We start from the raw sequence: 23450 nt of genomic DNA, 5'->3' as shown, positions 1-23450 counted from the left end.
TATGAGGACTAATTTAGCTATAACTACTCAAAAGATCTTGGAGTCACTGTGGATAGTTCTCTGAAAACATCCACTCAAGGTACAGCAACACTCAAGAATAGCAAACAATTGCAGGAATCATTAAAAAAGGGATAGAGCGCATTTAGTGTCTCTGTATAAAGCCACTGTACACCCACATCTTGACTACTGCAGAGGTGATCGCCTTATCCTAAAATGATATATTGGCATTGGAAAAAAAAAAAAAAAAAAAAAAAAATCAGAAAAGGGCAACAAAAATTATGGGTTTGGAAGTACCACCATTGAGGAAAGATCAAAAAGACTGGGACTTTTCAGCTTAGAAAAAAAGGGAGACAGAAGGGGGGAAATAGAATAGAGGTCTATAAAATCATGAGTGGCATGGAAAAAGTGAATAAAGAAAAGTTATTTTTTCTCCTCAGATCATCAGAACTGGGGGGTCACCAAATGAAATTAATAGGCAGCAAGTTTAGAACAACCAACATAAAGTTTCTCTTCATGTAGTGCATAAGGAAAGATGCTTATTGGCAGAAAATGATGTGGCTATGACTGAGTGGGCAGTAATTTAAATAATTCACTTTGCAATGCATCATTCAAGACACTTTCTATGCCTTTAGTTCCCAAGCCCTCTTAAAGGCTGCTAGAAAAAAAAAGGTTTAACATAATTAAACAAGCCATAAGGATTAGATAAGTAGGTTCAGAATTTTCAGAAAAGATGAAGTGGGTCTTAGCCAAGAAAGCTCATTACCGAATAAAAAAATCTGCTAGTCTTCTAAGTGCTACAGGACTGCTTGTTTTTCATAAGACAAGGTGCACATCATGTGAGAGAATCACTCCCAGGACTGCTTTTACTTACACACCCTTTAAACAATACCAGGAAGGGAGGTTCTCACTCCTGAATATGAGGCGCCATGAATACACTTAAATTATACTTTGCAGAAAAATCACTCAAGTCTCCATTAAACATATAGAACTTTACAAAGAAACATTTTACAGTGGGTATGTCTGTATTCAGCTGGAACAGGGAGTTTTGAACATACAGGGTATGGAGATGAAGGGAAAAGATTAGATGAGAATAAGGAGGTGGTTCACCACTCATGGCATGAAAAATAGTTACACACTATGGAAGTCTGAAGTTATCAATAAATCAGATTAAACACAACTCAGATAAGATCAGACACAATATTTAAGGAGATCTGAGGCAAAAATGTACCATAAGCTGTTTACTCTGGAATGGAGTCAATACAGGAAATATTCAAACCGCAATATGAGCAGAGTTTTTGGTATTCTCTTGGTCACTTACATGAATTTCACTGGAAATCAAGTTTTCATTCCTACACAGATTGTGCCCATCACTTCATCCTCTAATTTACTAATGAAATGAACTGTAGAAAACTCACTTTTGCCATCAAAAGGTGAAGGTTTTGGGTTGTCACCCCCGTGGAAAGAGGCTTTGACACACACAAAAATATGCTGTGTTAGACATTCTGCTAGACATTTATAAAATAACTGTAAATTAACTGCTTATCACTAATTAGTTCAGGTTCAGAATGTTTTACTTTGAGCCTCCTCTGATCAACACACACACAAAGTGTCAGTTCTTGTTTTTACTTTCTTTTCAAATACGGTGAGAAGTGGCAGAAAAACAATGCTGTCTGAAAGCTAAAAAAGAAACTTGTCTAGAACAGAGCTACATGTCAGTCTTAACTGGACAGAAAAACATATGGGAGTGGACACACCTTAGCCCCATCTCCATTTAACAAGATATGGAATTTTCTGGCATATGCTATAGAACGATATAACTATGATCAAGGGAATGCTATGGAATGTTTTGGTTTTACTGAAGTTGTAGGCCATAAACAAAGCAAAAGCGTGAATGGAAGATGTAAGATCTGACAGTGTCTACAACAACTTCTTTAAAAGGCAAAAGTTAAACCTAAACTGGTTGTTTTACAGAACAATTAAAATTAAGATGAGCAAGTGACTCCAGTATTTCACATTGCACAATCAATGGTAAGTGCCACCAAAAGATACACCTCTCCCATTCATACTGTATCCAGACTATGAAAACAGTACTCTAAACAGGAAGAGCCACCACTGTTTGGCTAAAGGCAAGTTTCCGGTTGACAGTTCTAACTCCCCTGAACTTGAAATGTTTTACAGCAGTTTCAGTTGTTCAACACCAATTAACAAGCTGCTCTTCCAAAGTTAGTGTTGCTCTTCTCTTGTTGAACACACATACCTGACTATAATTGTATTCTTATGCTGTTCTACAAAGGAAAAAAAACCTAGGAGTGAAGAGCTGGTAAAAGTCAGTCCAACCAGTTTTTAATCTTCACCTAGACTGCATTTCTAGGTGTGCCATTGTGAGTCACTGCTTTCATATTTGGGGTGCTTGCCTGATGGTTGCAGGTTCTGTGGGAGACAACACCTACTTCAAAGACTTCATGAATAGCTTTGCGGAAACAGTGAAAATTGTAGTCTATTAAACCTGTGGGAGAAGAGGAAAAAAAAGTTCAATTTGGTGTCTCAAGTACCCAATGAAAAACTTAAATTAGGATAAAGTAATTCTGCTTATTTTGTTCAGACATTTCTGAGTAGTGAAAGACTGTATAAACCAAAGGACTCAGCAGCAGTATTGCCCACAACATTTAATGAAACAGTGACAATATATATTTACGATGTTATAGTTAGGATGTAAAACCATGTTAGAAATGTGTAATAAAATATGCCAAAACCAGAAGACCTTGACTAAGCTGACACTACCTAATAAACCTTGCAGAGCAGTCTTCCTCACCTATCATAGACCTGTTTAGTCACTACTTGAGCATTACTACAGATTGAACCTCTCGTCTGGCACCGGACAAGAGAATTTGCCCAACAACAGGGAGGGCAATATTGTTTGACACATCACCACCACTTTCACTGTTTACTGGGCTCTTAGAAGACATTTTAGCGGTAAGTAAAGATAAAAAACTACAGAACACTGACAGCCAGGTCTGGTGGCTGTAAATCAACTTTATGGGACCATGGGAAACTTGGCCACCCCCACAATAGGCAGTCATCCGGCTAACTACAATCATGCCAGATTACCGATGTTGCTGGATGAGAGAGTTCCAGATTAGAGTGGTTCATCCCGTCTTTGGAGGGGGGGAAGAAAAAAAGTCAATAGTGATTTTTAGCCATTGTTAATAAAACATATGTGCCGCACTTTGAGGTAGCCACAGGATAAAATGATGAATAGTATGGAATAAGGCAGTAGTGTAGAATTAAATATTGCCAAAATCCTAATATAGTGGAACCTCATCTATAAAACAGACCTATCAGCTACATACCTCATTTGGACCTTAAAGTATGTAATCAGGCATCAGCAGATAGTACTGTGTTAGTTTTTTTGTGTTTTTTGTTTTTTCTCTGTGTTAAGCTACTAAAAAAGGGGAAAGTTTTTCTTAAAAAAAGTTGATAAGCAAACCTCTGTTTGCTTAATTTAAATTAAGAGGGGAAAAAACCAACAGCTTCTTCTGCATAAAATTTCAAAGCTGTATTAAGTCAATATTCAGTTGTAAATTTCTAAAAAAACCCACCATAACATTTTGTTCAGAGTAAGAAACGTTTCAGACTTGTAAATAACTTCCATTCCCAAGGTGTCTACTGTAATTAAGGTTTTACTATATATACTACCATTCCATTCCTTACACAGCTTTTGAACTCCAATTCAGTAAACAAATGTTGCAGCAATGTTTAACTATGTTCAAATCTAAGGGCCAGAATGGGAGTAAGAACAAAAGAACCTCTAAACTTTTCTACCTTACACTTTTTATTATGAGTGAACATAGAAACTGTTTTTTTTTAAAATGTATTACTTCAACTAATATAGGTGTTAGAGGCAAATTATGCAATCCAGCCCTTATATCAGTAGGAGGATAGATCAGAAAAATAAATTTCAAATTATTGCCACATAGTGCAGACAGACTGAAACGTCTTCACACCTCACAGCTTTTTTTTTTTCCTTTCTTTCCATAAGAGAACTTAGAGCGCAAAGCACCAAGACTTCCCATATGAACGTTATATTACGGAAACTAATGATGATCAAGTTGCAAATAATTTTTAATTAGACTTGCTCAGTTACATAAGAACGGCCATACTGGGTCAGACCAAAGGTCCATCTAGCCCAGTATCCTGTCTGCCGACAGTAGCCAATGCCAGGTACCCCAGAGGTGGTGAACCAAAGACATCGATCAAGCCATTTGTCTCCTGCCATCTATCTCCCGCCTTCGACAAAAGGTTACGCACCATACCTTACCCCTTGCTAATAGCCATCTATGGACCTAACCTCCAAATATTTATTGAGCTCTTTTTAAACTCTGTTAGAGTCCTGGCCTTCACAGCGTCCTCTGGAAAGGAGTTCCACAGGTTGACTGTGCGCTGTGTGAAGAAAAACTTTTTTATTAGTTTTGAACTTGCTACCCATTAATTTCATTTGGTGTCCTCTAGTTCTTATATTATGGGAACAAGTAAATAACTGCTGTATTCACTTTCCCCACGCCATTCATGATTTTATATTACTCTATCATATCGCCCCTCAGTCTCCTCTTTTCTAGACTGAAAAGTCCCCGTCTCTCTAGTTGTTTCATATCAACATTGCAAGACCTTTCAAATGACAAAATTCCTTCCTCACTCCTGAATACAGCTCTTCTAGTCAATAAAGTGCTTACCTTTGCGCTCAAAGCTTTCTTCTCTAAGAATGCAGACAAGTGCCAGAAACTTTGTCACTTCCTTTAAATACAGGACAGTTGTATTATTGAGTTTGATAATTGCCATAGATTCTTTATCATAAGCACTTCCACTGCCATCTTCCTTTAAACTACAATAATAAAATAATGAACCATTCAATACAAGCTGACAGTTTAGACAGCTTTTCAAAAAACAGACTTTGTGAATGCCCTACCCACAATCGCTTAATATAAGAAGGAGGCATGGCGGGGGGGAGAAACTTGGCAGCAAATACCTTTAGTAAACCCTAATATTCTTATCTCAAACCAGATGCGGGTACAAAATTTCCTTACAGTCAAATTAGCAACATCAAATCATACCTCCAATAAACATCCAGTTCGGAAAGCAGGTTTGCAGCCAGGAATGTCATTTAGCAAGTCATGTCAGGGAGGCAGGATGGTCATGTCTCCGTAAGTAAGGATGCTAATCAGATCCATCAGCTATCTGTAACTTTGGCTAGAAGAACTAGTTTGGTATCAAAATCATTAGTTTCATCTAGTCAAAGAAAGCAGGTCAAAATGCAGGTTCAAGCTTGTTAAAATATTGAATGTGTCTCTCTGGCTGTTACACTCATGAAACTAATTAACAGCTGTCACTACAGAGCTGCAGGTACAATTGCATGATAAAGCTCTAGTTTAATATGCTCTAATTTTTCCCTGGAAAAAATATTTTGGCTATAAAACTATGTTTGAACACAGTGTTTACAGTTAAAGCTTATAAGATACTGAAGAATAGCAGATCCACTTGAACTACTAATGGTTTTGCCATCACAATCTACTTACTTGGAATAACACTGCATATTTAAAAAAAAATAAAAATAAAAGAGTGTCTTCTGAATGTGTCTCCACAGCACTGAGCATATTGACTTGACCAGAAACTGCTGGGTGTTGGACAGACCATTTATTAGGTGTCAATATTAAATTTAGACTCTTGTTTACGGACTCCTGTGCCTTATGTTACAGAAAGAGACTGTTGAGAAGGAAGATGAAGACAAGTCAAGTGTTTACCTTAAAATGACAATTTAAGTAGTTTAAGAAGGTGAAGTAAGGGTGTAATGTGTTGATAAATTAGAATTCTAATGAATCCTGAATACCAGTTTAAAAGGTACATCATTAAAAATGTTGCAGTGCAAGTAAATTTTAGTTCTGTGCACTTTTACTCCTTAGTGTTTAGCAACAGGATGTATGTACAGTAAACTCTTCCATATCTGGCAGCCTCAGGACTGGGAGGTTGCCAAATATTTCAGATATTGAGAGGACCGCTTTGCCATCTGGGGTCTGCACTATGCCAACACTTCCCTCCCTGAAGTCCTGGGCATCCCAGCCCGCAGCAGCTTAGGTCCTGTTCTATGCTGCTGTGAGTGACTGGGGGGGGTGTGGTGAGGTGGACTGGCCCACCGGGCTCTGACCACCCATTCTGCGGCACTCCCTGCTGGCTGCACGGTTTAAGCTGCTCCCAGTGGCAGGCCCCAGCCTGTCCTACATGGGGGGGTGGGGGAGAAGAAGGGGGTGATGCTGGACAGGTGCTCCATGCTGCCACGTGCACAGGATGAGCGGGGGTGTACTCTAGCTACCTGTCTCCACTGCAGTTAAACAGCTCCCAGGCACACAGCTCCCGCGGAAGAGGAAATCCAGGTGCTGGGAACAGTGCCCAGTGCTGGTTATTTTAGAATACTGGTTAAATGAATACCAGTTGAGAGAGTTTACTGTACTCCCCAATAGACTTCATTTGCTATTTTCTCTGCTGAAAGTATTTAGAGAAGTGGGGATCTCTATCCAGCCCACTCACAGTATGATGTATTACCTGCATGACAAATTCAGAGTCTACACCATCTCACCTTTGATTTAAAAGCATAGAACTCTCTTGCAAAGAAACACTTGCATCAATTTGGGGAGGCTAACTGATGCAACAGTCTCTTCTTGGTGGTGCAATGACCATGGGCATGTCTACCCTACCAGGTTTTGTTACTAAAAATGCCTTTTGGTGACAAAACAGTGAAAACGTACATTCTGCAATGCAACTTTTGTCCAGAAAAATGCAGTTTCGTTTCAGCAACAAAAAACTTCTGTCCCTATGCAAGATCTTTTTCTTTTCCCCTCCTTTTACTATCAACGAGTCAGTGTAGTTAGTTTTGTGCCCTGGAGGGATGAGGGGGAAAAGTATTTGACACCAGTGGGGAACAAAAAGCATATCATTTGAATGTTCCTGTTCTGCCCTGTACCAGGAACAAAGTGGCAGGCAAACTTGTGCAAGTGGAGGGGTGGAGAAGGAGTTGTAGAGGGAGACTGCCTGAGATGTACAGGGATTAGCTCTACCCTTCCACAATAGTGCAATGTGGGACATATACTCACAGTGAATTACTCGCACTGTTGATGATCAAGTGCCCACTGAGGACATGATGTGTGGACAGAGGAAACGTGTGAACGCTCACCGGAGATTGTTGTTCTGGGTGTGATTTAAGTTTGCTGATGTAATTTAGTAGCACAGATTTAGCCTAAAGGTTTTGTTTACAATAGCAATTGAGTGACACATCATTCAGTACTGGAGGGGTAGCCGTGTTAGTCGGGATCTGTAACAGCAACGAAGGGTCCTGTGGCACCTTATAGACTAACAGAAAAGTTTTGAGCATGAGCTTGCTTGAGCACAGACTCACTTCATCAGATCTGATGAAGTGAGTCTGTGCTCAAGAAAGCTCATGTTCAAAACTTTTCTGTTAGTCTATGAGGTGCCACAGGACCCTTCGTTGCTGTTACAAATCATTCAGAGGTGCTTAAAAAAACCCAGAATGACAAAAGCTTTTCCTTGGCAAGTACTAGTGTAAACAATGCTCTGACACCAGGATATCTCAGAGCAAAGTTGCTTCATGCTGGACACCTTGCCCAATAGTTAGTCTGTTGTATTACATTTTAAATACTGTTGGAAATATTAAAGCAAGAATTAACTATATAACTGCTCCATTTTAGTAGATGGAATGGGTAGTGAATAGCAATCTGGGTTAGTGGCATTGATGGAAATCTGAAGAGGAAAAAAGAAGATAGAAAGAAACGGAAGAGAGGATGAAGAGGAAAGAAGAAGAGCTGAAGCAGTCTTCCTATTTGTGAGCCCATTTTCTCACAAATTATGCTGAACATAATAAGGTACTGAAAGTAATACCATGTTCTATTCCAGTCTACAGGAAACTTCACATGAGTATCTGGAGAAGATCCACTGACAGTTGAAGATGTTATTTAATCACAAATTTATACCTCACACCTTGGGCCATAATTAAGAAAGGAATTCCGCCTTCTCCATGAGTCAGATACCTTCTCACTCAAAAGTATCTCCAAGTAGGTAACAAGACAGAGTAAGATGATATCCTTTCCACAATAGCATTATGGCCATATTCTGCTTGTGAGTTCAGAAAAGCAGAGGGATACACGCAGCCACGTATAGTCAACTTCTGGAGAAAAGAATGGACTTTCTCATTGCTCTGGCCACCACTCTGAGGGAGCAGGACATTGATTAGATACCACCTAAATAGAGAGTTCACACTAGGCTCCTGAGGAAAGCGTTCAGTTTGCCTTCATCAGAAAACCATTAACCAGGGCTGATCCAGGTGTGTTCAACAAGCAATTGCCCCCAGGAAGTGGGAACCTTTTGAATCAGCTTTCTTTGCATTGTTAGTTAATACTCACTAGGAAAGGGTATATTGATAGAAGTAAATGATATTTAATGTGTAAACTTTGGTACAACACTCATCACTAAGAATTACAGAAATTAATGGGTAAGAAGTCTCAGAGGGGTAGCTGTGTTAATCTATAAATGCAAAAACAGGGAGTCCTGTGGTATCTTAGATACCGACATATGAAGTGGATTTCATCCACAAAAGCTTGTGCCCTAACAAAATCAGTCCCTAAAGGTGCCGCAGGACACTCTTTTTGCAGAAACCACCACTGAGAGAGAGACTGTTTACACAACCCAACTGTGAGAGAAATGCGTTATTCAGATTTAGGCTAGAAGCTAGGGCTTTGAAAAACTAGGTGATGTGCATAAGGGCAGAAAGGTCTGCAGCAAACAGAAAAAAATGCCAATCTGCATAACCCTGTCAAGTTGTTGAATAAGAATACCCTCCTTCCTCTCTAAATGGACCACAGAAGCAGTGCTGTTGGTCCACCACACCCAGCAGCAAAGGGGCTCATGTTGGCATGAAGCTTGCAGCTCTCATCTGACATTTATAAAGCTTATCTTAAGCCAACTCTCTAAAAAGGATTTAGCACTTACCCATATATACAAGACACATCAATCACTACATCGATCATGTCACAGCACAGCTCATATGACTGCATGTCCACAGGGGAACTGTCTGTTGCAATGTAGATTTTGCTGACTACATCAAAGAGAAAGGCTTTTTCAATGCCTGAATTCTTCAAAAAAGAAAAAGTTGGAAATGCATGCTGAGTTATTGGAACCAGATACATTTTAATAAGTATTATTTATGCAGAATTCAGTTTCACATTTTTAAAAAGGCATGAAAATAAGGAAAACATCAATTACTCTTAAGGAACAAAATGGGATTCGGATTTGAACAATTTCCACAGCCTCCAGAGCTTATGTTCAGGTAAAAGGGCACTGCATCAGCCTGGAAACCTGTTAGCTAATTGCAATTTGATAACTAAATTATCAGTGTGGCAGTTTGGTTCATTGAATTATTTGCCATAAAAAGCCATTAGCTAAGCTATCAAAAAAAAAGCAAGCAACCATTGTAAAGCCCCCCACATTACTTATTGTATGAGTTTTTATGGTTAATAAAGACTAAATTATACTAGTTTCCCAAGTACCAAAATTTACAAATTATTTCTCTCCAATGAGAGAGTGGCAAGTGTGCAAATACCAATAAATTCGCTATATCTATGAAGTGAATTCAGTAATAAAAAAGGTAAAGGACATGTATTACAAGCAAACAATATTTAAGGGTGTTGTGGCCCAACAGTCACAGTATCAAAGAGACAAGAGGAGTCCCAGAGGGGTAGCCATGTTAGTCTGTATCTTTGCAAAACAAAGCAAGCAGTCCTGTAGCACCTTAAAAAGATTACCCATTTTATTTATTAGGTCATGAGCTTTTGTGGGAAAGACTCACTTTAGATTCTGGAGCAGAAGTAAGAAATCAGCTAAATATAAACATTCACAAGCGGTGGGGGTGGGGAGGGGAGAGTAAGGATGTCTGGCATCCCACTTAATTTACACTTCCCAGAGGTTTCTATCCCTCCCAATCCTTACTTGGAAACTAAAAGTTAGTAAGTAAAAGCAACAACATAGCACTTACGGATATAAAGATGTTTAGTAGGTTTTCCAAGGTTGGCAGCTGTGGAATGAGTTTTTGCACAACTTTACTGAAGGCTTCAAATATTGAATGGTCATAGATACTGGTCAAATAAAAGCTGTGGGTTTAAAAAAAAAAAAATGCATCTCCAGTTAAGTCTAAACCAGTTCTGGAATAAATCTGTGATGCTAAAAACCACTAACATTTGAACTCGTGTGTTTTATCCAACTCCGCTACTATAGAAACAAGGAAGCATTTACACGGTTGTTGGGATAAGCATGAGAATCTTCCACAAAAGCAGGAGAGCACACAAACAAAAGATAAGAGTGGGCATGTTTTCTCAGTACACATAGCTGGCAGTATCAACTTCTGGCAGGATGCTATTTAAAAAGTACTAAAAAAAGGGCCCACTCTGTTCACTTCAGGAATCTAAATTTTCTGTTTTCTGCCATTACCACCTGGGTTATTTCTACAGTGAGATCTGTCTTAGAATCAATGGCAATTTTTTTTCAGATTTTCCCAGAGTAGAGATCGTCAAAGACGAGCATAGATGTTGATTATAATGCACACTCAGAACAATTTAAATTATAGATCAATAAAAAAAAAAAAGACAGTCCCTCAACTACGACTATACTCCAAAAGTAGAGTTGACCTTGAGTTAAGGAGGAAAAAAAAAGTGAGTTGCACGGACACAAAAAATGCTTTAATACTTGATAGCGCCAAACTTGTAAGATGCAATACAACAAATTTAAATTAGGAAGAAATTTGGAAAAAAATACCCCAAACCAAACCAAAAAAAAAAAAAAAAAAAATATATATATCACATGATCACCACAAGTTGTATTGTCTTCATTGACAATTTATTTAATTTTAATTATGCTTAGTTCTATAGTAGTGAATGTTCCATGGTATATAAGAGTGGAATGTGTAATCTTAGTATCAAAATACCAATGACATCACATTAAAGTCACATGTAATAAACCTGATGAAAAATGAAGAAAAAAAGAGTCACTAGATTTTTCATGTATTCAGCTGAGGTTGAGTTACATGTGTCAAAATTTCTATTATTTACCTAAGATGAAGTTTTTCAAGACCAGCATCTGCAAGGTCATCATTGGCTCTCTGATGGATGTCCCTTTGAGTTTCAATTTTATGGTCATCAGACAGACCATCAACTTTATGAATAAAAACCTCAAAGTTCATTTCTGGATTGACTTTGTAGGCTTTAGAAACTGTAATATGGAGTCTTGTCAAAGCTTCCATGTAGTCATCCTGTAAATCAGTGCAGAGAGGCTAATATTATAAACTTTCAGCTAATTAACTGCCTTTCCACTCCACTCCTTGCACAAATACAAACAAAATTTTATTTCCACTTCTGAACAGAAACAAGCTAGTTTGGGAAAACAAACACAGATAGTGAATTCTAAATCCTGCCCTCTTTAAAGAATAATAGATTTCATTCATTACATAAATACACTCAAATTAAAAAAAACAAAAACCTGGGATATATACTCTCAAGTTAAATTGTGTCAGGCAAACTGACATGAAACAGAGGATACTGGATTATGCTGACTTTCCGGTTTGATGTAGTAAAGTTCCTGTGCCCATTAAAGTGGCCGTGTGAAGAAACACAAGGTACCAGTACAAAGTAAGTTCAGGTTTAAAAAAAGTTAATGTTTCCAGACAATATTAGATTATAATTTGTGCAAAGTGTTTTTAAAATATCTTGAATCACTCACCTCAAAATAGCAAGAAAATTCTTTACTGGGATAGCTACATATGCCTACCTGTGCATCAATCACATATATCAGTGCCCCTGTGCCTCTGAAGATCATTTCATAATCAAATGTTGGGTCAAAAAAGTCCATTTGTCCAGGGAAGTCCCATATCTGGAAATTCACAAAGGAACTGTTGGAAATGTCATCTTTGTAAATTTTATTGGTACTCTCCAAAAACAGGGTCTCATTGGGAGACATTTTGTGGAACACCACCTGTGAATGAGAAAGCAAAGACTGATTGGCTTTTGACAATTTGACAAAAATGACCAGGTTAATAATGCTGCCTCTTCTCAGAATAAGCAAAAAAGGCACTAATCAGCAGAACATAAAGCCACACAATCAGCATGCAACTTGCCAGTGAAACAAGTCTCAGAATGGAAGAAAAAAGTGGGGAAAAAAAGAAATTGTTAAAAATACACAGCAAACTTTGTTCACACTAGCTGATGAGAGAAGGTAGTCTATAATTGCACCAACTAGATTTTCAAAGTACACAGATATTATATGTCTAGATTATCCCTTCCCACAGTCAGCAGAAGACAGTTTGCTCCTCTTCCCATTGTATAAGTATGCAATGCCCCCAAGACTGTCCACATACCACAACACTATCAAAACAAGAAAGCAGTCCAGTAGCACTTTAAAGACTAACAAAATAAAGTACTACTGGACTGCTTTTTTGTTTTGTTAGTATATAGACTAACATGGCGCTCTCTCTGTTACCTGCATCACAACAGTGTGATTGTGGCCATGTAATTTACAAGTCTTTGGTTCCAGAAGTGTTGACACTGCTCTTTTAAAGTGGGATAATTAACACTAGGGCAACTTAACTAAGGTGTTACAAGTTGAATTTCTCTGGTTCAAAAGACTCTGAATGTTGCTGGACCAGAGACCCCCCCCGCCCCGCCAATACCAAACCAGGGAGCCCAGGCTGGGAGCAGGGGCTGGCTGAGAGTCCAGAGGCCAAGAGCCCAGCTGGAGGCTTGGGGGGAGGGGCAGAAATGGAGCCAGTACCCCTGTCAGGAGCAGGGAGTCAGGTTGGAGCTGGCTGCCCAGAGAAGAGCCCAGACAGGAGGCTGACAGCCCTCCCAATGATAGTCCAAAGGCCGCCAGCAGCAGAGGGGCTGGAACTGACTCCCTCATTTGGGACCAGTCAAGTCCCAAGGGCACTGGACCAGGGCAGTCCAACCTGTACTACTAATCCATGGTGAATGTTAGGAAGTCAGAAACAATCTGTTCTACAGCTGTGATAAAAGTTGGAAAATCCTATACTTGGGGGGGAAAAAAAAAAAAAAACCAAAAAAACACAAACAAACACAAACAGACCCCAAGTCACAAGTCCTCTAGTTAGTCTATCTGAAATAGGGTTTGGACAATAATATAACAACAAATCATTTGAAGACAGCTGACGCATTCCCTTCAAAATAAGTGTAAAATCAGCAAGTGAAAGAGATGGAGTCAATTTTTAAGTTGCATTTGGTGAACAATACAGTGGCAGTAGTAAGTGGTGATATAGCGGCAGTAGTAGTAGTAATTATTCATGCTGGTGTGTCAAGATCCCACCAAATCTAAAGCTGGAGATTGGCCTAAGGGCAGACCAAGATAGCACAATTTCTCAGCTCCCATTGGTTGGTTTCTGGCCAATAGGAGCCGAGAGATTTTGCTAGGCTGTGCACAGCATGTGGAATGGGAGATCAGAGATTTTGCTGGGTTGGAGGAGGAGGGGGAGGGAAGAGAGGCATATAAACACAACTTCTCAATCCCCATTGACCAGTTTCTGGGTTTGCTGGGCCTGGGCAGAGCAGAGAGCCATATGGAACAGCCAGTGGGCTGGGGCTGCTGGCCCAGTGCTGCTTGGGTAAGTGCCTCTCAGCCACAGCCTGCTTCTGGCTTACCACCCCAACTCCATTTAAGGCCCTGCACCCATTCCTATAACCTTCCCTCAGGTCAGAATCCTCTCCCGCACCCATACCACTCCCAGACGGTGCACTCCAATCCCATGCCCCAAGTCACCACCCATAGTCTGCCCCTCCTCCCCCCTCCTCACACCATGCACCTGCTCCTGTATCCCTCACATAGGTCAGTACCCTTTCCTACACTCATATCCCTTCCCAGATCTTGCACCCCAATCCACTGCTCCAGATCACAATCCCCTCCTTCACCCAAATTCCCTCTCAGACACCATACCCTCTCCCGCACACATCCCCTACCCCATACCCCTTTCTTCAACTAACCTCCATCCCAGACCCTACATCCCACCCATACAAAGTGCAGCCCTTGACCACTTACCAAAATCTTGGAGTGGCCACCCATCAAAAGTTATTGCCGCCCCCGCCCCCCAAAAAAGATCACTAACTGGGATTGAGTCCCTAGTATAATTAATTAGTGCTCTATGAACCGAAAAAAAGTCTCTGCCCCAAGATAGCCCACAATTGAATACAGCACCTGTAGTAGCACAAATTACACCCAAAGATCGATTGCATCTTCAACCTCACAAGTCATACCTATTAAACCACTTAACTGATGCACGTGAGAAAGAAAGGAAACAAAAAAGAATGCAATTTATATAAACTCCCTTTGCAATAGTCAAACAACAACAACAACTGTGACAGAACCACATACCACAACATAACAGCTTCATTACAAGTGAACAAAAGCATGTTTGTGACTCAGGGAAATTTATTTGGATACTAATTGCTCAAGTTATGATTTAAATATCATTGGAATTAAAGCTTGCTCTTGCAAAACCAGAGAAATGATGCTTAAATGTCAAGAGCAGTTAGGGCCCAACCTCTGCCTTGAAAGGTAGGTCTTTCATCAGCATGGTGTCCCACACAGTAAATCTAAAAAAGTGTTGGTTCCGTACTGACCCAGAGACCTGGTCCTAGAATGGAGAAGACAGAAAGACAGATCTTTAAGAACTGATGCCACAGTATTACCATTCTCTATAGGAACAGGGAACTTTCAAGCAGAAGACTTAAGTTCTATTCCTATTGCTGACTTGACGTGTGATTCTGGACAAGCCATCTGAACTCCAGTTCATTTTACTTCATACCAGTAGAACATCTATCCAAATATTGAAATTGGGGCAACAATCTTCAGAAGTATACAGTGCCACATAGCGTGGAAAGTTACACAAATCCATCTTTGGCCAACCTCTCAAAAAAATATTCTTGAGAAATTGCAAGTCAGAATATGAAAAAACAGGCCCCTTTCAAGCTCAAATATAATCTACAATGAAAAATTTCAAACATGTAATTCCAAGACAGAGACTCAGAGCCGGACCAAATTACATAGTTAGGTCAACGCAAGGCAACTTATGTCATCTTATCTCTGTCAGCCTCTACACTACAAACACTACTTCTACCAATGTAAATTGCCTGTGATGCCAACCTAATAACTCCATCTTCATGAAAGGAGCATCCCTTAGGTTAAGACAGTTGAAGCAACTGAGTCTCTTATGCATTTCTTACATAGCTTATCAGTTCACAGATGGTGGAGCCCCCGGCCCCAACGTACACCCACTTAAATCAGTGCCAATATTGCTGGTAAAGGACACACACCATTAGAAGGAGGACACTGTGGACATGAAAAGACAGTGATTACTGCTGTGCCTATACATCGACTTAACTTTGGTTGACTTATTTTTCAGTAAACAGTTTCCAAGAACACTCAGGTTAGTTGAGTCTGGAGGACACTGACAAGCTTCAGAGAGACCTGACAGTGACCTGGCAACAGGAAAGCAGTTTAAATTGACTGTTAACAAATACAAAGTAATAGATATTTGAATGATTTACACATATTCCCAAGCCACAAATTAACAACTCAGGAAAAAAGACTTAGGCATCGCTGTGGAGAGTTCAGTGAAGTTTCAGGAGATGGTGCATCTTGCAATGTATCTCTAATGCTGTTCCTACTATGGGCCATGGGCCAATAACAGTTTTCAGGATAGGACTTGCTATCCATTTCATTACAGAACACCACTAGCTATGAACAGTGCTCCAGAACATACAGCTACCCATGATTTCATGGAGTCCAGAGCTGGCCATAAAAAAAATTTACTTTTTTAATATTAAATTGCTGAAGTCTGTCTTTTTAAGTTCACGTTCAAGACATTCAGTAAACAGTTGAATAAAATGGGGATACAGCTTGAATCCTAAGGAAGTTCAAAATATCTATAATTTCAAATATTTTCCAAGAGATAAGAGATGGAGGAGACATTAACAACAATTTAAATCCTCTAGCAATTTAATAGGGAAGGTAACATTTCAGCAGACAAGTTAGGTCATAACTAAACAAGGTCATTAAGTCAATTATTAAGACTCAATTTAAGAACAGTTTCAAAACTTTGCAATACTAAAAACTCACATGAAACAGAAATTGTTTTATAGTTCCAGTTTATAACAGTCATATATGACCAGTTCTTTGTTTACTGAGTCTTGCTGTGCTTCTCAGAAGCCATCCACAACCTTGCCTTCTGGTTTTAGTCCCCTTTGTATGGCGACACAGAATCTAAAAAAGCAACATCACTTGCCCACAGCAAATAGGAATCTTTTCCCAGCAATAGTCATTGGCTTGCTACAATTTGTAGAAGGCCCCTGCTGTGCATGTGCACCAGCCCCAACTGATCCTATCACATGAGGCTTTTTAGATCCTTCCACATGTAGCATTTGGCTGGATGGGGTGGTACTGGAAGGTCCCCGGTACAAGAGGCCTGTGCTAGGGTGGCAGGTAGAAAGCTTCAGTGGCCTTCAAACAGATCAGCTCCATGTTTCTGATTTATTGAGAAGGCTAGCAGCCCAGACCAAAGGACTGTGGCAGCGGAAGGGGGGAGGGAAGAAGAGCGTCATGAAGAGTCTGCCAATAGCAAAAAGTGTTAAAGTCCTGAGTCAAGCCTGAAAAAATTCATGAGATTAGTGTAATCACGAAATTTTTAGAAATTTATTTTGAGGGGGTTTTTTTTTTTTTTTTTTTTTTTAAATCTGCACTCCTGTGTCTTTACATTTTACATTCTCCAGTATTTCTCCACAATCATGAGGGCCAAAAACCTTTGTTAAAGAAAAAAAAGGAGGGAAAAAAGGCTCATGGCAATGAAATTGTGAGTTTATGTATAACGTAAGGGCAGCATTATTCAGATGGTCCAAGCTGAGTCTGTGTTTGACTTAGGTTGTAATCATCATTTAATCACTCAATTCAAGGATGATCTGCACCACAAGTTTACTTATGGGTTGTGAGATGACTCAGGAGTCCAATTCAGGAACCACGGATCAACCCACAGAAGACAGGACATTTCCAGGGAGGGCAGGTCAGCTACCTACAGAGAGAAAAAGTTCTTCCTTTTCCCCTTGATGAGAAGCTCCTCCTTGAGGGAAGGAGTTTCTCCTCAAAGCAAGCCACTACAGAATGGAGAAAGTGGCACCACTGGAGTTTGGCAGGTGGCTTATTCCCCTTAGTTTGTGATGTCCACATATTTTCTAGATATGCACTTTTAGCACATCTATGACCACCACAGGATCTCTGATCACAGCTGATCTGAAAGTAGAGGACTTCTTTTGGGAAACATGAGTCTGACATCTGCACACAGCCTAGCAGACTTGGTGCATAAGGACATAAGATCCAAGCACCTGAGATGGAGGAAAAAGGGAATAAACCCAGGATATCAAACAGAGAAAAGCATAGCCTAGCAGACCATCTACTTTCACTTGGGAGGGAAGATGCGGTCCTTTGGCTAGCAGGCATTTTGAACGGTTTTCAAGGCTTGACCAGAAAGCTCAGGTTCTTGCGCAGATTGCTATTGCTTTAGCAATGCTCCACATAGTGACTCTGACTTCTTTACACTGAGGATTTCTCCAACAGTGCTAGCACAAGAATGGATGCTCAAACACTTTGGCTGTGGCCACACTTGGCCAAAATTTTTAAATGGCCATGCCAATGGCCATTGTGAAGATTACTAATGAGGTGCTGAATTGAATATTCAGTGCCTCATTAGCATTAGGATGCTTCCAGCTGCGGCGCTTCAAAAGTGCCGCTTTCAAACGCTCACAGCTTGACGTGGCTACACGGGGGTCCTTTTCGAAAGAACCCCGCACCTTTTGAAATCCCCAGATTGAGTCTGTTGTGAGTCCCTGCAATGATCTCTGCACCCCACCACACATGTGAACCAATAAATAGGACTGTGGTTGTCATCAAAAGACTACATTTATTTGGAGGGAGATGAATAAGTGGCAGGGAAAAGAAGGGGTGTCAAGGGAGGTGGAGTAACTTTTTGCAGTGGGTCTTGAGGGTGGAACGGCAGACTGTCCTTGCCCTCTCTCCCTGCATTCCGGGACCACGAAGCAGGGTGGGTGACCTGGATTCTGGGGAGTCCAGGCAGCAGAGCCCACAAATGACTGCTTCACAGGGAGTCCCTCTGCAGTTCTAGCATGGAGCACAGGACCTTTGTTTGGTCTTTCACAGTTGTGAGGAGCTATACCATGTCCCTTCTCAAGCGTGCTGACTGCTTTCTCCTGAACACTCTGCTGTCACTGTGCTGTGGCTCTCTGGCTGGCAGCAGATGCTGTTTCCGCCCGCTCCAGTTGCTGCAGAATAAGGTCATGCTTAAACCTTTTGCACTTCCTTGCCCTGTCTCCCGCACTAGAGGTGCCTGCTGGAAAGCGAAGGTCAAAACATATACAATTCACACAAAGTGCTTACCCATAGAATGAATAGATCTCTCTCTTTACAATCAATGAAACATTCCTTTTGCAAGGCCGCTTTTGGCTTCTTCAGGATGGCAAGGAACCAAACTTTGCATTGCACATGCCATCACTTATCCAGACCACTTCTTTGTGAACATGGTAAGCTATTACTCATTTTACTATGGGCAGTGAAACAGAAGGAGTGGGTGAAATTTTTAAAGCACAGGAAGAAAGCCAGCCAACTGGGTGGGAAGAGATTTGTGTGAAGTGCAATGAAAGATGGGGGGGAAGTTCTCCAGCCTCATCGTAGGGGAAAAACCATTTCTCGGTGGTCCCTAGAGCAACGCTCATGAAGCAAAAGGTCATTTAAAGCAGGGAAAACCCAGGCAGGACATGTTGGTGCCCGGAAGCAGGATCCAAAGACCCTGGCAGCCATGTGACGGGGGGAAGGATTCGATTCCAGCCACGTGGCTGGCTGGGTGGGTAGAGATTTGTTTAAAGTCCAAAGAAAGGCAGCGGCAGAGGAGCGGGGAGGTGTTTTCCAGAAACAGGGCAGAGGAAAAAAAAGTTTCTTGGTGGCTCACAATCAAGCCTGCAGTGTGGTGGGAGGGGAAAAGTTAGAGAAAGCCATCTGGCTTTCCGCATGGAGGATAGTCCCTGTCAGCCATGTGGTGTGGCAATGCAGTCCAGGGAAATGTAAAAAGGGCAGGAAGCATTGCAAGGGAAACTAATCCAAATTCCCATACTCCTGTAGGTTACTAAAGACAACATCACCCTCCTAATAACAACAGATAAGGGAAAACAAGAGATTCACCCTGCGTGAGCACAAGCATAGAAATTCTGCCAAAATGCCCTGTGGCACCATGATACCAGATGACTATCTGGTTGCCTGGCATAGCAAAGTATGCTATCGTGGAAGCTGCAATAAGTCAGGCCTGCACAAAAACCTCACACACAAAAAATACAAGAGTACCTCAATGAGGCCTTCCTGGAGATCTCCAAAAAGGATAAGTACACCACTCCCAGAAATATTAACACGCTGTTCTGAGGCGCATAGAGCCACAGAAAACCTATGCCCATACCTATACCCAGCCACAACCTATTTGCAGCATTCCAGAAGAGCTGGGCCCAGTGGTTTCGGGAATCGGCATAGAGGGGATTACCTCAAGGTCCATGATGAAGAGCCCTGGGCTTTTGGGAATGGCTCCCTCAGGCCCCTGCTGGCTGCCCCAGGCTGCCTTTCCATTGCCCTCTTCCTCCCACCTGCTGCCTGCCCCCAGGTGCGGCTCCTCCTGGGTCACACCACACTCCAGAAAAGGGTTTCCTGAGGAGTCCAAATTAAGCACAGGTATTGAGGTTGGGTCCCTCCCAAGAACTGTGTCCAGCTGTTCATAGCACCAGCACATATTTGTAGATGACCCAGATCACCACTTGGCTTCCCAGACTATTTGATAAGCCTGCCGGAGTTCTTTCACCTTCACCTGGCATTACTGAGCATCCTGAAAGTAACCTGTGTCAATCATCCTACATAAAATCTTTTAATAAATTTCTGCCTTTCACTTGGACACTTGAAATCAGCCTACCACTAACTCCTCTCCCCGAACAGCAAAGACATCCATGATCTCCTTATGGGTCCATGTAGGAGCTCTCTTAAGACCCTGAGAACTCAAATCACAAACCTGAGTACTTATGATGGCAAGAGATGGCTAGCGATGTGAGGGCTAAAAGAAATTCTGGTTTCCGTGCACCCTTTAAATTTCCTGGGCTCGCTGGTGATGACTGCTAATTTGCTTCCTGTGCCCTGTTTCCTGAACATCTGGAAGGTGGCTGAGATGGAAGAGGCCAGAGAGGACAACCGTGGGGCACTGCGGGATACAAACAGGACACCTCTGGAGGCTAATAAAGTCCATTTAAAGACACAGCATTTCCACACTAGCATTAATTCAAACTTTTACATTCAACTGGACCTTACACCAAGTCACTTTTGACGATGTTATAATATCCACCACCGTGCTACCTAAAAATTGACCAATGGTATTTACAGTGAAGACTGCGACATTGTAAAAATTGAACTAACTGCCTTGACTTTATCATGTAGTGTAGATACTGCCTCAATAGGTCTATGAAGCTTAACACAAATTAACGTTGCTCCCATTTGTTAATTTATTTACCATTCAAAACTGCCCATCCTTTCCTTTGCCTCAAAAAAAGCAAATTATGTAGATCTAATCATACTTTTGCCCCCAGAGATAATGAAATCTGAGTAGCTCCCAAAAATGGTTAAAAAACCCTAATGGTTTGTGTGAACCAGCAATTTTAGCCACAAAGATGAAGATTCATCACACAGTCGTAGCCTCCCTTATCATCAAGCCAAGGTGCAATAAAAATGTCAGAAACATCTGCTGGTTTTATTGCCTGAGACACACCTTGGTTCTGGGGTAGGAAACACCTGTGCACCAGAAAAAAAGAGGTTGTAGCCTAGACTCAATGTGAAACGTGTCTGCAAATGCAGAATGCACTGGGGAAACTAGAACCTTCCTGCTTAACGTTTCTATAAGCTGTTTAAAAAGAAGAAGTCAGCTACTAACACTTACAAAATGGAGAACTCTCGTTAGAAACAAGCCACCAGAGGATTCAAGATCAGGCAGGGGGCACTTACCACCAATACCCACAACTAGGGAGGGAGGGAGGGAGGCAGGCAGCCAGCACCACCCTACCTCCCTCCAACTGGGCAGCTGGCCATGCAAGTTCAAAAGCCATTCTAAGTCATAATGGGAACTGCACTGAGAACACCTGTATCGGCAGAGTCAAGGCTTCGCCTCAACTACTGCTCAACGAGGAACTGCACTCCACATCGCAGCGCCTCCCCGAGGATGGGAGAGCTAAAGACAGAAAGCGAGAATACAAACGGGGGAGATAAACGCAGCAGCCACCGCTTAGCCCCCACCCCACAGCCACACGCGCGGGAGCCCCCCGCCCCACGACGAATCCCAGCGCTTTCCACTTCCCCTACACCCGAGCCCAGCTCCTCACCTTCTGGATAGAGGATTTCCCGCTACGCCGCAGGCCCATGAGCAGGATGCGAGGCTTAGAATCCGCACTGCCCGGGCCACCACCCGCCACACCCGGACCGCTGCCGCTGCCCACGGGACCTGAGCCTCCCTCCAGCTCCGCTTCTTCCTCGTCTCCGTAACCGAAGTCTTTGGGGAACGAATCCGAAGCCCCGAAGCTACCTCCGATCAAAGCCGGCTCCTCCGAGCCCCCCGCCGGACCGGGGCCCCCGAACGGCAGCGCCATGCCCGCTCCTACCTCACCCCGCGCTGGCGCCCCCCACATTTGGCAGCGTAATCTGTTCCGTCTGCCGAGCGCCCATTGGCCCGGCCTGACAGCCGCCAGCGTGCATTGGTTGAAGAGCTCAGGGGGAGGCTGGCTCGTGTCAGGTGACGAGTCACCTGACTGCACTGCTGCACGTGACAGACGGACGCCAAGAGAGGCCATTCTGCTATGGGACACGCCCGCAAGAAAGAGCCGGTGCTTGCATGTGGGTGAGGAAAAGGGCCTCAAGTGGCCTCGGGCGCATCCAGAGCCTGGCCCAGGCAATCGGGTGGAGGCTTTGAGACGCTCAAGCCGAGACCGAGTGCTTGAGGGGGGTTGCAGTAGCTACCAGAGGGGGGTTAGAGTGGTACCAGGCACAAAGCTGTTTCCTCAGAGCTCTGGTACCTGCACCCTCTCCACCCTCCCCAGACTCGCTGCTGATCAGTGACCCTCGTTACCGTTTTTAAAAATGTACAAGTAACTGATACCTGAGAAAACTAAATTACATGACTGCTCTTTTAAGACTAACAAAATAATTTATTAGAGGGATTAGCTTTCATGGGGGAGACCCACAAAATCCTATAAAGCTGAAGAGGTAGGTATGTCCCCCAAAAGCTCATCACTTAATACACAGTGGCTATGTGTACACAAGCTGCAAACTTCAAAAATGGCCATTTCAAAGTTTACTAATGAAGTGCTGAAATGCATATTCAGCCCTTCATTAGCATGCAGGCAGCTACAGCACTTCGAAATTGACGTGCCTCTCGCCTATGTCTCGTCCCCACGGGGCTCCTTTTTGAAAGGACCCCGCCTACTTCGAAGTCCCCTTATCCCATGAGCTCATGGGATAAAAGGGGACTTCGGAGTAGGCAGGGTCCTTTCAAAAAGGAGCCCCATGGGACGAGACGCGCAACGGCGAGGCGTTTCAATTTCGAAGTGCTGGGGCTGCCCACATGCTAATGAAGCGCTGAATATGCATTTCAGCACTTCGTTAGTAAACTTCAAAATGGCCATTTGTGTGGCCAGTTTGAAGTTTGGGGCTCGTGTAGACACGGCCAGTTAATCTTTAAAGTTCTACATGACTGTTATTTTGTTTGAATACAGACTTACATGGCCACCTGTTGTTATACCTGAGAATTGGAGTTGCTACCTGCCCCCAGGATTACCCTGGAATTTACATGAGTTAAAACATAGGTGAAAGATGCCCAGGGTCACATACAGGAGAGCAGCAGCTGTACAGGGCCAACATAAAAGCACTGCTGCCACAGTGCTTTAAGCTCCCCTGCCTCCTCCAGCAATGCTCTAAACAGCGCTACCTGTTTTGCTCCTCTCAATGACCTACCCATTCAGAAGGGCTCAACCCTGCAGAAGGTGAAGCCCGCACCCTTCAAATTGCTGTCAGTCCTGAGGCTCCTACCCCCCACCCCATGTTCCTTCTAGGAGCTAGGAATGGCCAGGAGTCTACTACTCCAGCCCCTCTCTTTCCAGAAACCCAAATTCATGCTGCCCCAGCCCCTAGCACACTCACAAAGGCAACAGCACTATATTGAAGATGAATGTTTAAATCTGCACCAGCCTGGTTCTGATACTGGACCAATT

At 42.3% G+C, this 23450-nt stretch overlaps 1 protein-coding gene across 1 annotated transcript; it reads right to left on the bottom strand.

Moving 5' to 3' along the window:
* Nucleotides 1-1225: 1225 nt before the first annotated feature.
* On the bottom strand, nucleotides 1226-21848 carry RRAGC (Ras related GTP binding C). The gene is made up of 7 exons (XM_074976534.1): nucleotides 21570-21848; nucleotides 11875-12078; nucleotides 11160-11359; nucleotides 10091-10205; nucleotides 9049-9191; nucleotides 4731-4879; nucleotides 1226-2506 (listed from the first exon to the last, which is right to left on the bottom strand). Exons 1-7 carry the CDS (start codon nucleotides 21831-21833, stop codon nucleotides 2355-2357), a joined length of 1227 nt encoding a protein of 408 aa, XP_074832635.1. The 5' UTR covers nucleotides 21834-21848; the 3' UTR covers nucleotides 1226-2354.
* Nucleotides 21849-23450: the final 1602 nt, after the last annotated feature.

The sequence above is a fragment of the Carettochelys insculpta genome, chromosome 24 (genome assembly GCF_033958435.1).
Source record: "Carettochelys insculpta isolate YL-2023 chromosome 24, ASM3395843v1, whole genome shotgun sequence".
In the NCBI taxonomy this organism is placed as follows: Eukaryota; Metazoa; Chordata; order Testudines; family Carettochelyidae; genus Carettochelys; species Carettochelys insculpta.
The sequence above is the reverse complement of the archived record's forward strand: the minus strand, read 5'-3'. Positions and strand labels throughout refer to the sequence as shown.